Below are 14,259 nucleotides of genomic sequence, written 5' to 3'. Positions count from 1 at the left end.
TTTGTGTGTGTGTGTCTGTGTGTGTGGTGTGGTGCGTGTGTCTGTGTCTGTGTGTCTATGGGTGTGGTGTGTGGGTGTGTGTCTGTGTGTCTATGTGTGTAGTTTGTATGTGTCTGTGTCTGTGTGTGGTGTCGTGTGGTGTGTGTGTGTGGTTTGTGTGTGTGTGTGTGGTTTGTGTGTGTGTGTGTGGTTTGTGTGTGTGTGTGTGGTTTGTGTGTGTGTGGTATGGTGTGTGTGTGTGTGTGTGTGTGTGTGTGTGTACCCCATGAAAGCCAGAAAAGGGCACTGGCTCCCTTAGAGTTGGGGTTATAGGTCTTTGTGAGCTGCTTGGGTGCTGTGATTGAGACTCCAGGTCTGTGACAGAGCAGCAAGTGTCCTTAGCTGCCGAGGCATCTCTCCAGGCTCACGCTATCCCCTTCTGAGTGAACACAACTTTGACTCAGTAGATAACCATCTAACGTTACTTATGCACACCAACTCGGCCTACAACGCACTGATCTCTGACTACTTCATACAGACTTTTGGAGGACTAACACCTGTGCTTCATGGGCCAGAAACTCAAGGAGTAACTAGCTCAAAGGGAAATTCAAGGGAGAACCAATCTAAAAGAAGAAGCCAAGCCAGACTGAGGAGTTGGCTCCGTGATTAGGAGCACAGTCTGCTCTTACTTTCTTGCAGCTCAGGTCCAGGGATATACTGCCATCTACTGGCCCCTGTGGGAACTGCATGGACATGTCGCACAGACATAGATAGATAGATAGATAGATAGATAGATAGATAGATAGGTGATAATCCAAGTCTTTGGAAGGCAAGGAGCAATACAGCATGCAGATGCCATCCTGGTCTTGCTCTGTTCTGCATTTTTTATATCACCCTAATGATGCAAACACTACCAATGTCATACTTAGCGTACAAACTTTTTTCACATCTTTCCCATAATGCCCAACATTCTTTCAGCCTCAGGTGGGTCCCAGGCATTACCTTTATTCTCTGCTTGCTGAGTCAGCATGCGCAAAGCATCCTCTGCTTTGGGACTCCCCACTGAAGACAGCGCATAGGTTATAAGCGCTAAAGTATAGTTGTCCGAAATTCCTCTGCTGAGTTCAGACTCCAAGAACTTGACAGAGTCTTGTACGTTGACATTAGGCTTGGAATAGAAACATGCACATTTTACTACCATCTCCATATGTAAATAAAATGTACATTGAAACATCCACTCAGGGACCGATCCCAGGCCTGTGAAGTGTCTGACCTCAACGTAGTCAATGGGAATCAACAATGTTCATGACATTGATGCATCTGCATTCCGAAAGCAATAGTACTGCTCAGTTGGTATAATTAAGTAGACACTAGTCTTTAAAAAGAATAATAGTAATAATAATAATTTAAAAACAAATTCTGCAATCTCTTTATCTTGCTGAGCGTTTTAAGTCCAAGTGGCAAAAAAACAAGTACACCTTCAGAAACATACTTCGTGTACATGACTTGTACATAACCCTGGGAATTGAACCTCTAAACTCAAGAGTTTGCCTGGCACAGGCCTAGCTAAGCTGAGAAATAGCCAGAGTTTAATAGAGTGGCTACTGATGTTGGAAGTGGGATTCAATAAGCAATCAGGCATCAAGCAGCCTGAGGTCTCCACAGCAACATTAAGTCAATTATATCTCTGCATACACATCCGCTCTCACCAACACGCCCGCACCGCCTTCTGCGGGCTGTCAGGGGTAAGTAGTTTTCACTAAATTAACAGACACTGCAATTACTCCCTAAATGTTTAAAGATCCTAAAAGCAAACAAACAAACAAAAATCTTTCAAAATGATGGAGGGCAGAGCACCCTGAGCTCAATCCTTAGCACTGTAAAATAACAAACAAACAAAAAACAAAAACCTTCACCTCAGCTTGCTAGGACATAGTCCCAAATTTTACAGTAGATGCTTTCTCCTAACAATGAAATATTACTAACTTTTGCTTCCAATAACAAGCACGATGCATACACTAAAAGGCCTTGCAGATTCTCCTGAGTGGGTTATTATTTTTCTTTGTGTTTTGAAACATGTCCACAAATGTCCCCAAATGCAAAGCACAGATTTCAACTGCAATGTAAAATTACAGAGTACAGAGTACTTTCCACTACAAGACACATGTTTGACGCATCAAGCTCCACTTTCCTTTGATTTGCAGAAGAAGAAGACCAAAGCAGTACCTGATACTTCTTGTAGCCCAGGAGAGAAGTCATAATATAGGCTGTAAGGGTCACTGAGCTTTTATTGCCACCTTGAAGTTCACTGTGAATCACTCTTCCTGGCTCCCAGAATTCACCATTGGTTTTCTGATGTGCTTTGAGCCAAATGTATGTTCTTTGTAACACATCTTGGTCAATATCTATATAGGAATCCGCTTCCAGAAAACACTTTAAAACAAATGCTGATAGCCTTGGAGAAAGAAGGGGAAAACATATGTAAGTCCTGGAGCTCACCCTGAGCACAGGAAACAAAGCATGGTTCTCCTTCAGAAAATTCATCAGCCATGAAATGAAAGGAAAAACAGCCAAAGAGACAACATGGAAAAACTTGTCTTAGCTGCTGGGCCTGATTCTCGTTTGAGCATGGCTAAGAAATTTCAGATCAATTCACAAGATGTCACATTTGGAAACGAAGTTAGGAATCATCTAATTGGTATTTAGAAACAAGCTTGTGGGGCTGGAGAGATGGGTCAGGGATAAAGAGTACTGGCTACTCTCGCAGAGGACCCGAGTCCAATTTCCAGCAACCACATGGTGGTTCACAGCCATCCCTGGTTCCAATTCTAAGGGGAAAAAAACAAACAACAATAACAAAACAAACAAAAAAACATGAGCCATCTTGTCCCGGTATTTCACAAGTTGAGGATCCAACCTTCCATGGTAGTTAAACTGCCCAAGGGTACACAGCTCTAACCACTTTAGGCAGCATGCACCAAAAACCTCAGACATCTCAGGCCAAAGCTTTAGATAACCATTTGGCATTCGCCAACAAAGTTCAGTACTTAAGTGATAGAAATGGGTATTTTTTTCAGTCCTCTACAACTGTAGCCTAAGGGTCAAACCTGCACACTTATATACCTACTACCTGACACCAAAATCTAGGAATGGTGTGCGTGTGTGTGTGTGTGTGTAAAAAATACCAAGTAACAAAACAGAAAACTATTTACAGATTGACATCCTGACTCCTGACAGTGAAAATCCAAAGCAATCTGTCTCATCAGAGCTTAACGTAGTGAACATACTCAGTAACATGCGTTCCATGATACAGAATTGTTTAGTTAGGAAAAGACACTTACCAAGTGCTCCCAGAAGGGTCGCTATTCCCAAAAGCACTGAAGGAGCCATCTTCCCTCTGATAGAGCAGTTCCCTTTGGTAACCTGAATATACACACACACACAAAAAAAATCCATGTAAAACAATCCACTTGCTATCCTTCATGTTGGTGTCATGCTGGTGCTGTTGACAGATAGGGGAAATGAGGAGTGATATCAAAGACCCTCTCTGGTCATCCAAAAGCAAGCAAAGTCAAGGTCGAGCTTTATTTACTTCTAGAATTCACCAGAAGGGTCTCGATGCTTAGCTATCTAAGATTGTCTACTGCTTCAGAAAAACACCAGTATCATAATTACAGTTTAAGGCCAAACAATAAAACCAACTTGCCTGCTTCAATAGCAATACCACACTTCAAATTTACACACATACGCACACACACGCACATACATACACACACAAACACACACACATATACACAAACACATACATACACACACGCATATGCATGCACGCACGCATGCGCACGCACGCATTCACGCGTGCACCCATGGAGGTAGCAATGACGTATTACACCATAGGTAAATTAGGGGCGCTGCGGCGATGGTTCGGTCATAAAGTGCTCACCACATAAGTACTAGGACCTTAGTTCAGATCCCAATCGCCTACCCGGAAAGCTGGGCACAGAAGCGCACACTTATAACCCCAGAACTGGAGAGACAGACACTGAAGAATGCCTGAAATTTGCTGGTCAGTCAATGAGCTTCTGCTTAAGTGAGAGACCCAATCTCAAAAAGATAACAAGGTGGAGATAGGACTGAGAAAGACACCTGATGTCAGCGTGTGGCCTCCACATGTGCACGTGACTACGTGTACCCATATTCACAGCATACATACATAAATATACATACACACACAAAAATAAATAATAATAAATTGGGGCGGGGTTAATGCATTTGCTTTAATGAAAGCAGAAGCTACATACTTGCAAACAAATGATTCCAAACAAAGGGAAACTGGGTTCCCCTTTGCAAAGCCATGCAAAGAGTTCAAAGTCCGGTGTTAGAAATCATGTGACAAGCCCATGAGAATCACTCAACAACAGTCTACCTCTCCCGTGAAGTCCCGAGGTTTCTCCTTTGGTTGTTTTTTTTTTTTTTTTTTTTTTTTTTTTTTTTTTTTTTTTTTTTTTTTTTTTTTTTTCCCACTAGAAACCCTGCATCTGAGCATCTGGAGATATATATATATATATATGAATGACAGAAGAGTGTGCTCCACAGTGATAGTTGAGACTGATAACAATAGGAATATATACACACTCAAAGTATATGCAATTTTCTTCTTAATTTTAAGAAGGGAACATCAGGCTGTAATCTTTATGCTTCCTCAAATAGCAAATCGTGATTTTGTATTTACTAAGCAGGAAAAAATGTGAGAAGCTCCTTCTAAGTATTAAGCTAGGTGAGTCTCATAACGCCAAGACGTGATGTCTTTATTAACCTTTTGATAAGATACAATAAAACGGGTCAGAACTGAGATCAAGACATGAGGTCAGCATCTATGGAAACTAACACTCCAATCCCCCACCAGTGTCAAAAACTAGCCTTATTTCTACGCTAAGGGCAGCCAGTCCAGAACAAAACAGGAGCTGCACCTGTATTGCATTAATCCACTTCAGAGCTGAGTAACACTACAGATCGCAGATCTCCAGCTCTGCTCCCATGGAACAACAAAGGAAAGACACAGAGCCTGGCATAGAGCTGGTTTGACTCTCTGTGGGAGGCCCTTTTGAGACCCCCTTTCTCATTCGATGCTGGCTATGCATGCTTAGAGAAAGGACCCTTGGCTGCCTCTCCTCCAGGCAACTGCCCTTGTCAAACCTAATTTCTACTCTATTAGCAGAAAATGATACTGATTGACGTGGCGGTCATGTTTATTGTTAGCATAGCAATCTTCATTCTACGGTAGTTATCTAAGTTGGAGATTTCTCATGAGTCAAAACCTTGGTTTTCTCCAAAAGTTCATGTTGGTCTGATGAAGTTTGATGCTAATTAATAAAAGGCCACCACACCTGGGCACAGGGCAAGTGGGATAGGCGTGGCCATGGTTCCCAGGCTGGGGGAGACAGACAGAATCTTGGGAAGATGAGAGACTTGAGGAGAGGAGAGAAGGAAGTTGTGCCACCGTGGGTTAGATGGAAAAAAAGCACGTGGCTGGTGTGGATGGAGATTTGGCCCCAACAAAGAGCATTCACAAGTATTTGGGATTATGGATGGGAGGTAGCTTGATAGAAATTATTAGAACCAGATGGTGTGGGATTGGGGCAGGTATCCCATACCTGCCCCACTATGGAAAGTAGTTTAGATGATTAATATCTGCCCTGCCCCAGGTTAACTAAGGCTATTTTAAAATATAACAAGTGTCTGTGTCTTGATTCATTGTTAGTGGGTTAGAAAATACTGCCGTAATAATAAGTATAGGCCTCATAATAAACATTATTAGGCCATACTGGTAAATTAACAACAAGTTTAGAAAGAAATAAGAGCATCACTCTTAAGTTCAGTGTTTTACACATAGATCTTTAGTTGGGAAAATAATAATATAATCAGACCTCTCTGAAAATTAAAATGCACAAGTCACAAACACGTTAGTACAACAACCTATAAACTGTCATTTACAACGGGCCAGATAAGACGCAAACTTTTTCTGGGTCATGAGTTTTCTCTGGACTAGCCATGAATGTAAAGTAGTCACAATTTGTTAAGCTAAAGATGAAAGTACTGCTTTCAGAACCAAAACAAAAGCTAGGGCTGGGGTATAGCTCGGCAGGTCCAGCTCTTTCTCGGTGTCTTCCAGGTGTAGGCTTCGGTTCTGAGAGAAGGCAGGGAGTATATTTTAATAGAGGAAAACATGTTTTCAACTAGACTCAGTCTGAGTCTCACCTGACAAACAAACTGCAGGTGTCGTAACTTAAATACGTAAAGAAAAGGATCATCTAAGCGATTCAACAGATAAAGGTACTTGCTGCCAATCCTGAGGACCTGAGTTCGATTCCCAGTACCCACAAGGGGAAGAACAGAACCAAACCCCAAAAGTTGTCCCCTGACCTCTACACACACATGCTCCCACACCTAGACACCAACATACACAAAATAAAAATAAATAAAATGTAATTTAAAAAAATCTAAATATCTGAGAAAAACAGCAGTTTAACCCTTCAATTCACAGGTTCAGGATGTCCAGCCTCTGTCAGAAATGGTTTCTTTTTACAGTTCTTTCTTTTCTGGACAGAAAAAAAATTCATTCAGTGATGTAGCATGTAGCTGTTGGTTACGGGACCCCTGGGCCACGGAGACTTAAGTAAGACAATGCGTGTTTAAACAATCACAATTCACCCCAAAACACTAATGCCTTTAAAAATAAAAACTACATTGTATTTCCAAGACTTAGGAAAACAGTTCTTTTATATATATTTTTATTAATTTATTCATATTACATCTCAATGGTTATCCCATCCCTTGTATCCTCCCATTCCTCCCTCCCTCCCACTTTCCCCTTATTCCCCTCCCCTATGACTGTGACTGAGGGGGACCTCCTCCCCCTATATATGCTCATAGGGTATCAAGGGGTCCTGCTCAAACTATGGCACCAGCCAAGGACAATACATGCGATAAACTGCAAACTCCTACCCAGATCTACCCAATGGACAGGACATTCTCCACAGTTGAGTGGAGAGTGGGGTCTGACTTTCACAGGAACTCTGGTGCCCCATATTTGACCACGTCCCCTGAATGGGGAGACCTGGTGGCACTCAGAGGAAGGATAGCAGGCTACCAAGAAAAGACAGTTCTTAAAAGTGAGACGCTGATGTCATAATGAAGAGTAGTGTCAGGAAACATTTGCCTTCTCCTTCAAATGGAATCTGTGGGGCAAACCAGAAACACTGCTCGCACTTGCTGGCTGGTGAGAGCCGGCCCAGGCTGGGTAGAAGGGCTGGTGTCTACAAGTAATCTTTGAACTGTGGGAGTACTTCAGAATGCTCCTGGACCCACCCACTCGACACTCACTGAGGTGCCCCGTGAGGGGATTAGATGCAGACAGCTCACCAGTCTCCAGCTTCTCTAGCCATGGATGCTGAGAGCAAGGACTCAAGACAAATGTTGGACCCCAACCCCAGGTTGGCCACGAACTCGCCATATGGCTCTGGTCAAGCTATTTAACTTCCCTGTGTCTTGGCTTCCTTGAGATAGTAGACGGAGAGTGCTCAGAACACTGCCTGCACAAAGGCAGCACTCACCCCACGCTAACTGTGCTATGAGCAAGCTGTCACCATAGCAGAGCAGAGTTACATCTGCCATTTTCGGAGGTGCAAGCATCCACTCTGTGCACACTGTTCTGCCCTGAAGCTAACTTGTACCTCATAAGGGGGGGGTGAATAACTGACCACAAATGAGCATTCATTCATTCATTTTACTTTCTGAAAGGGTTTTTCATTAGCAGCAGTTAAGGAACAGTTGGCTACCTGAAGACAAGCGGCACCTCCCCAACTACCACTCGCCCCACCAATCACGGACAGACGCAATGTCCACCTATTCCACAACATGGCCTAGGGAGACCCTGACCTATAAACAAATGCAAACTTGCTTTTTAACAAATAAAAGGGAAGGGGCTAGAGAGATAGTTCAGCGGTTGGGAGCACTGACTGTTCTTCCAGAGGACCCAGGTTCAATTGCCAGCACCCACGTGGCAGCTCACAACTGTCTGTAACTCCAAATTCTGACACCCATAGACATACAATGCACATAAAATAAAAATAAATAAATTTTTAAAAATAAAATAAAATAAAGGCATGCACCTACTGCTTACCTTGCCTCATAAACAAAAGGGCCTTTTCCCTTAAATTGTCTCTCAGCTGTTTCTGTTTGGTCAAATAATCCAAAACGTAAATATTTGGAGCGAAATTTATCATATTCTGTTCACCGCAGCCGTACGGCATCCGTATCAGCGAGGCCAAGCCGTTGACAGAAGGACCAAGTATATCACCTGAAAGCACAAAGCACCGGGCTCAGCGGGTAATGCTCCTAATGCTCGCTCGCTAGCTCTTCCCTGCTGGCGGCAGGTGGTCTCAGCTCAGTGCACGCGCCTATCATAGAAGCGAGTGGGACAGAGCAGAAACAGTCAAAGCAAGAGCAATGCTGTAGATCGTAACTTGTGGATTATGTGGTAAGTCAAGGGGCTTCTGCCTAGATATCGGTAGGCTCTAAACCAAGTGTTCCTTTAGATCAAAATGTCAATCAAAATCTCAGGAGGAGACTCAAGTGCACTGTGAAAAGCATTGTAGGTTAGAAGGAAGTGACAGATTACTAGAATCTGGGCGGGAAAACTCTCCTAGGCAAGAGTTCTCAAGCCTTGCTTAACAAACTCACTGGTGGAAAGTTTTCAAACTTCACTTGCCCTGACGATAGCCTAAGAAATTCTAGTTCAGTGTGTTTAGAGAAAAACCCAAACATTTGGGTTTTTAAACTTATTACATAAGACGAGGATCCTCAGCAGTGGCCAAGGGGCCCAGAGTCCAGGAGCTTTTCTCTAGGTCACAGTGGGTGTGGTCACAGGGTATCTGTGCATGAGAAACAACGCCATCGGAAATCCAAAGCTTCCAGCCAGGCACGGGGATGCGGGCCTATAGTCCCAGCAAAGAAGCTGGGACACGTAGATCTGGACTTCAAGGCCAGCCTGGGATGCTTATAGATTTCAAGACCAGAGTGGGCTACATACCAAGACCTTAGCTCATTAAACAAAGAGCCGGTGATATAGGTCATGAGTAAAGTACTTGCCTAGTGTGCACAAAGCCCTGTGTTTCATCTTGGGAAGGAGAGAGAAAGGTTAAGGGAGGGAAAAAGGAGGAGAGGAAAAGAAGGAAGGAAGGAGGGAAGAGGAAGCAAGCTCAGACCCACCCCAGACATACTAGATCAGAATTTCCTGTTAAGCAAGACCCCACAGACATGCAATGAAAAGCGCCGATCTAAGTTACAGCCATTGACGACAACTAAAGCCTTTCACCATCTCTTCTCATTGGGGCTAAGTAAGACGCTATAGCTCTAAATAGATGAAAAATATATTATTGCATGCAAATCAGCTGGTATGTGATGACACACACTATTCTTACCAACTGCTGTGATCCAAACTCTCTCGCTGCCATTGACCGTATCAGGAGGAAACAAGAAAGTCAAAGTTTTCTGGGTAGTTTGTACTTTCTTGTCAGTCAGATCCAGTAGAATAGATTGTGAATATGACTTTTCTATCCCTTCCGCCTGTGGGGAAAGAAACACAGCGTGACCTCTGCTTATCTGTTAACAGAGAACTGTGTGCCGACGTCAAGACAAACATCCAGTCTGCTATGAACGCAGCTACACAGTCCAGACCCACCTACCGCTTCCTGATTCTGACTTCAAACATGTTAAGCATTTGTTTTCTGGTTAAGAAGAAAGCACTTCGTGGAACTGGAATGGAAGTTGGGGGTGACCAAGGGAACGGGGAAAACATGACAAAGAAAACCATGGGTTGTAGCTCATCTGTTGTTAACCAAACCGGGGCTCTGAACACCTCAACTGAGATCACCAGCTGGACAGAGATTCAAACCCAAGGCAACTCCACCCCAGAACAAGAGTGGCCATCCACTGGGCTGAGCTGGGTTTCCATGTACAACGTCCTCTCAAAACAGCAACCTACAAAAATCTACCTTGAGGCGTTCCAAAATGCCCTACCTTATCGACCTGACCATGACCCAATAGGATCCCAATATAACACAGTTTGTGGATATTAAAAGAAAAAAAAAAAAAAAATGACTTCTTAAAAATACCTGACCTTCCTAACAGGCATGTGTCTGCTCAAATCAAAAGAGGAAAATGGCGATACTTCTATACAGCATGCGCGTGGTGCATTTTTACAGACAAATGAGAACACAACTAGGCATTACCAAGGCAATGGAGGAGAGAAGACGTTTTAGGATTACCAACAAATTCCACACAGAAACGCCATCTCCCATTTGGTTTTCCATTCCACTCGCTGTTTCCACCAATTACTTACCTTCACTAAAACCGTCTGGGTGATAACGTCAGAAGCAGTGGGCGAGGCCGCTTTCACTGTGATGGGAATTTCTCCCAGGTGTGTTGGCTTGATAGGGAAAAACAAAGTGACCCCATCCTCACTGGGCACTAGAGCAGTCTGCTGGTACGAGGTATCATTGATGTCATTTGAAGACATTAAAATATCAAAGCTGCTGCTGTCCTCAATGAGCACTATAACCTGGGAGGGAGAAAAATAAAAAAAAAACCAAAGGTTTTGTATTTTAAAAAAAAAAAGTCTCTGTAGAGTGTTCTCCATAGCTATTTTAAGTGAGACTCACAACCAGAGAAAAATGAGACGAAGATTAGGCCAAGAAGAGGAAAAACGGGAAGGAAATGAGAGAAAACTAGTTTATTATGTGCATTCCTCTTCTATCTCAAGATACATCTTGGAAAAGGCATTTCTTGCCCTTGTTTTCAGTCATTTCACTAACTTCTCTCATTTAACAAGGCCATTGAGTGGTAGGACTAGATACAAAAAGGCCATTTCAAACACTAGTCTCACTGCCTCCTGATTTAACTGTCATCTAAGAGTCACGGGTCCTATCAGGGAAGCATGGCACAAACAGGTTGACTATCATTTTATCTACTGAGAATCTCTGCAAAAAACTATTCAAGGAAAAGTGTGGTTAATGCAGTAGTCCTAAAGCATATCTGATTCCAAAGTTTCTACTCTAAGTAGTATTCTCTCAGGTTTTTGGTTTTTTTGGTTGTTTATGTAGTTTTGGTTTGTCTCATTGTGTAGTCCTGGCTGACCTGAAACATGCTATGGAAGATCAGGCTGGCTTTGAATTCACAGAGATATGCCTGCCTCTGCCTCCTCTGCCCCCTCTGGCCCCTTTGGACCCTCTGCCCCTCTGTCCCTGCCTCTGTCCCTCTGCCTCTGCCTCTGCCCCTCTGTCCCTGCCTCTGTCCCTCTGCCTCTGCCTCTGTCCCTCTGCCCCTCTGCCCCTCTGCCCCTGCCTCTGTCCCTCTGCCTCTGCCTCTGTCCCTCTGCCCCTGACTCTGTCCCTCTGCCCCTCTGCCCCTCTGCCCCTCTGCCCCTCTGCCTCTGCCTCTGCCTCTGCCTCTGCCTCTGCCTCTGCCTCTGCCTCTGCCTCTGCCAAGTTCTGGGATTAAAGAAGTACATCATTATGCACAAAGATGAGGGAAGGTTTAGAGCAGCAGTTTGCAACCTATGGGTCGCTGCCCCTTTAGTAGTTGAATAACCTTTTCATTGGGGGTAAGACTAGCTGCATATCAGATATTTACATTATGAGTCATAACTAGCAAAAATATACTTATAAAGAGGAATGAAAAGAATTGTGTGGTTGGGGGTCACCACAACATGAGGAACTCTGTCTGAAGAAGTCACATCATTAGGAAAGTTGAGAACCATTGGTTTAGAATCTTACTTTGTAAGCCTAGCTGGCCTGAAACTCATTATGTAAACCAGGCTAGTGTCAAACTTGCAACAATCACCCCTGCCTCCCCCTTCCCCACCCCCGACTCTGCCACCCAAGGGCTAGGATTATAGGTGTGTCCCACCACAACCAGCATGGACCTTTTTTTTTTTTTTTCAAAGTATTTTCCAAATTATTTTCTCATAAGAATTTGTTCACATAATAATGATTCCTATAAAACAGATAAGGAAACTACAATCTTGTTATTGAGTTATGCTAAAGAGTGGTAAACTGGATATAGCATCTTCTGCTCATTATGCTGTGACCATCTGACCACACAGAACAGGACAGCTAACAAAATGCTGGAGCTGAGTACAGCTCAGTGGTTGGGTTGTTCCTAGTCAATCTCCAACACCAAAAAAAAAAAAATAAGTAAACATTTTGACTCACTATGCAGATGTGCACTCTTAAAGACATTATGGCACTCCATACAATAAAGTTAGCCACATATGCCTATTTTTCCTAGGGCAGAAAACTAAACCATTTGGCTAATGCAAATGAAAGAACAACGCAAGCAGTCCTTAAGTCCCAATCCTTGCCTTGCAGCAAACTGACTGCTTAAGGAGACGCAGGAACATGACTCACAAAATAATCCCTGAAAACATAATACACTGAATAACCATGGAGACTGCAAACAAAACAGAGTGGGTGAGGCTCCTTGGGAAAGGAATCCTAGCTGCAACCTGTCCCAAAGAGAATAAGTTCTTACCAACTTCAGTGGGTACAAAACGGTAAGGAGAAGAAAAAACACACTCTAGATATGGAAGAGCAGGAAGAAATGCAGGGAAGTGGCCGGGGGTGGGGGGGAGGCACATCCCCAAGGCCAAAAGGAATGATTTGTACTGGAAAACTAAGAGAAGGTGCAGACATTCTAATGATACACCCAGACGCTTATAAACAGAAGAAATCACTATCAAAGTATGTATACGTTCAATCTCCCAGCAAAATACAAAATGCTTGAAGGAGTGTCAGATGTGGCTTCCTCCCTGTGTTAGTGAGAGAATTGATAGTTGTTAGTCAGAGGGACTCCAAAGGACCCCCAGTTGCCGTCATTGTCTTGGTTTCCCACAGAGGTTAAGACCCTATTGCTGAAGATACCACACACTTTAGTTATACTAAAGTCAATCATGCCACCAAAAGCTTCCTCCTTGCTGGCTTGCCTTCATAATGCCAAAGGCTGCTATTTAGGCACCTTTGGGAGATAAAAAGCATTAACGGTCTTACCCATGTGTGGATTTTGCCTGCTTACAGTCCCAATCTGTCCAGCAAGAAATGCCCAGTGTGGAACAACAGTTATGGTGGTGACCAACTGCTTTCTGATTACTTCTAAGGCCCACTCTATGTTTATACCCATAGACTAGTGCTGTTCTCAGCCTCAGAGACTTGGCCCACAACATTCAGTTATGGCTGGGAGAGGCACTCAAAGGGTCCATCCCATCCTTGAGCTATTGGAAGTTTTAATGCCTGGAAGGAGACTCATCGTCTTCAGTGGTGTAGCCACTTGAAAGCTGTCTATACTTTGGGAGCAGCCACACACACACACACACACACACACACACACACACACACACACACACACACACACACGCTCATGTGGGTGGCCCTGGTTAAAGGCAAGCAGGCCACAGTACCAAAGAAAAAGAAAAAGACATGGAAATGGGAAGAGGAACCTACTGAAAGGGGGTGGGGGCGGAAGGAGGATAAGAGGGTGAAGTTAATGTGACTAGAATGTATTATGTATAAGTATGAAATTGTCAAAGAGTAAACTAAATTTTTCTTAATATTTCAAATTACCAAGCTAAAAAATAATAATAATAATAAAACCAATAGAAACATATATAAGCCAAAAAAAATGGTTAAGATGGTTAAAAGAAAATGCTTGGAGATCCTGATGCTCAGGTGCCTACTATGCAACCAGTCAATAATCAATCCCTCTGGTTTTCCCAAAGTGTAAATAACCAACAAAGCCCTAAAGTCATTACCTTAGTGGCATCTTTCAAATAATTGAATATGGTTACTTCCAAAGCAAATTCTTCACCTCTGATAACAGAGTAGGGAAGATTCAGGTAAATGAAAAATGGCTGGAAGGCTTGAAACTAGAAAGAACACAAAAATACATGCTTTGATTTAGATTTTTAAAATGCGTGACATTATATACGAGATCAATGTCCTCAGAACTTTACAGCCTATAACACCCAAATCACCTATTAACAACTTACACCAGATGAATGATGGCAAGCTGACTTGACTGTTATTTAACAGTGTAATCACCATACTGTATTAAGGTCCTAATAGTGGCCAAGCACTTCATAACTATTCGTGAAATCATTATACCCCCTAAGGGTGCTGTGTTCCTATTTTTTTTAATGGTGTTCAGAAATCTCTACTATAAGTGAAG

At 43.1% G+C, this 14,259-nt stretch overlaps 1 protein-coding gene across 1 annotated transcript in view; it reads right to left on the bottom strand.

The window, feature by feature from the left end:
* The window catches only part of Cd109 (CD109 molecule), a 112,204-nt gene that overhangs the window by 15,061 nt on the left and 82,884 nt on the right, over positions 1-14,259 (bottom strand). The window contains exons 20-26 of the mRNA XM_051140837.1: positions 13,844-13,957; positions 10,382-10,600; positions 9,462-9,606; positions 8,162-8,338; positions 3,321-3,402; positions 2,206-2,434; positions 982-1,147 (exon numbers count right to left, since the gene is read on the bottom strand). Of these exons, the coding sequence (XP_050996794.1) occupies positions 982-1,147; positions 2,206-2,434; positions 3,321-3,402; positions 8,162-8,338; positions 9,462-9,606; positions 10,382-10,600; positions 13,844-13,957 (1,132 nt within the window). The remainder of the gene's footprint in view (positions 1-981; positions 1,148-2,205; positions 2,435-3,320; positions 3,403-8,161; positions 8,339-9,461; positions 9,607-10,381; positions 10,601-13,843; positions 13,958-14,259) is intronic.

Source organism: Acomys russatus, chromosome 32, assembly GCF_903995435.1.
Source record: "Acomys russatus chromosome 32, mAcoRus1.1, whole genome shotgun sequence".
Classification (NCBI taxonomy): Eukaryota; Metazoa; Chordata; class Mammalia; order Rodentia; family Muridae; genus Acomys; species Acomys russatus.
This window is presented reverse-complemented; position numbering and strand designations above follow the sequence as displayed.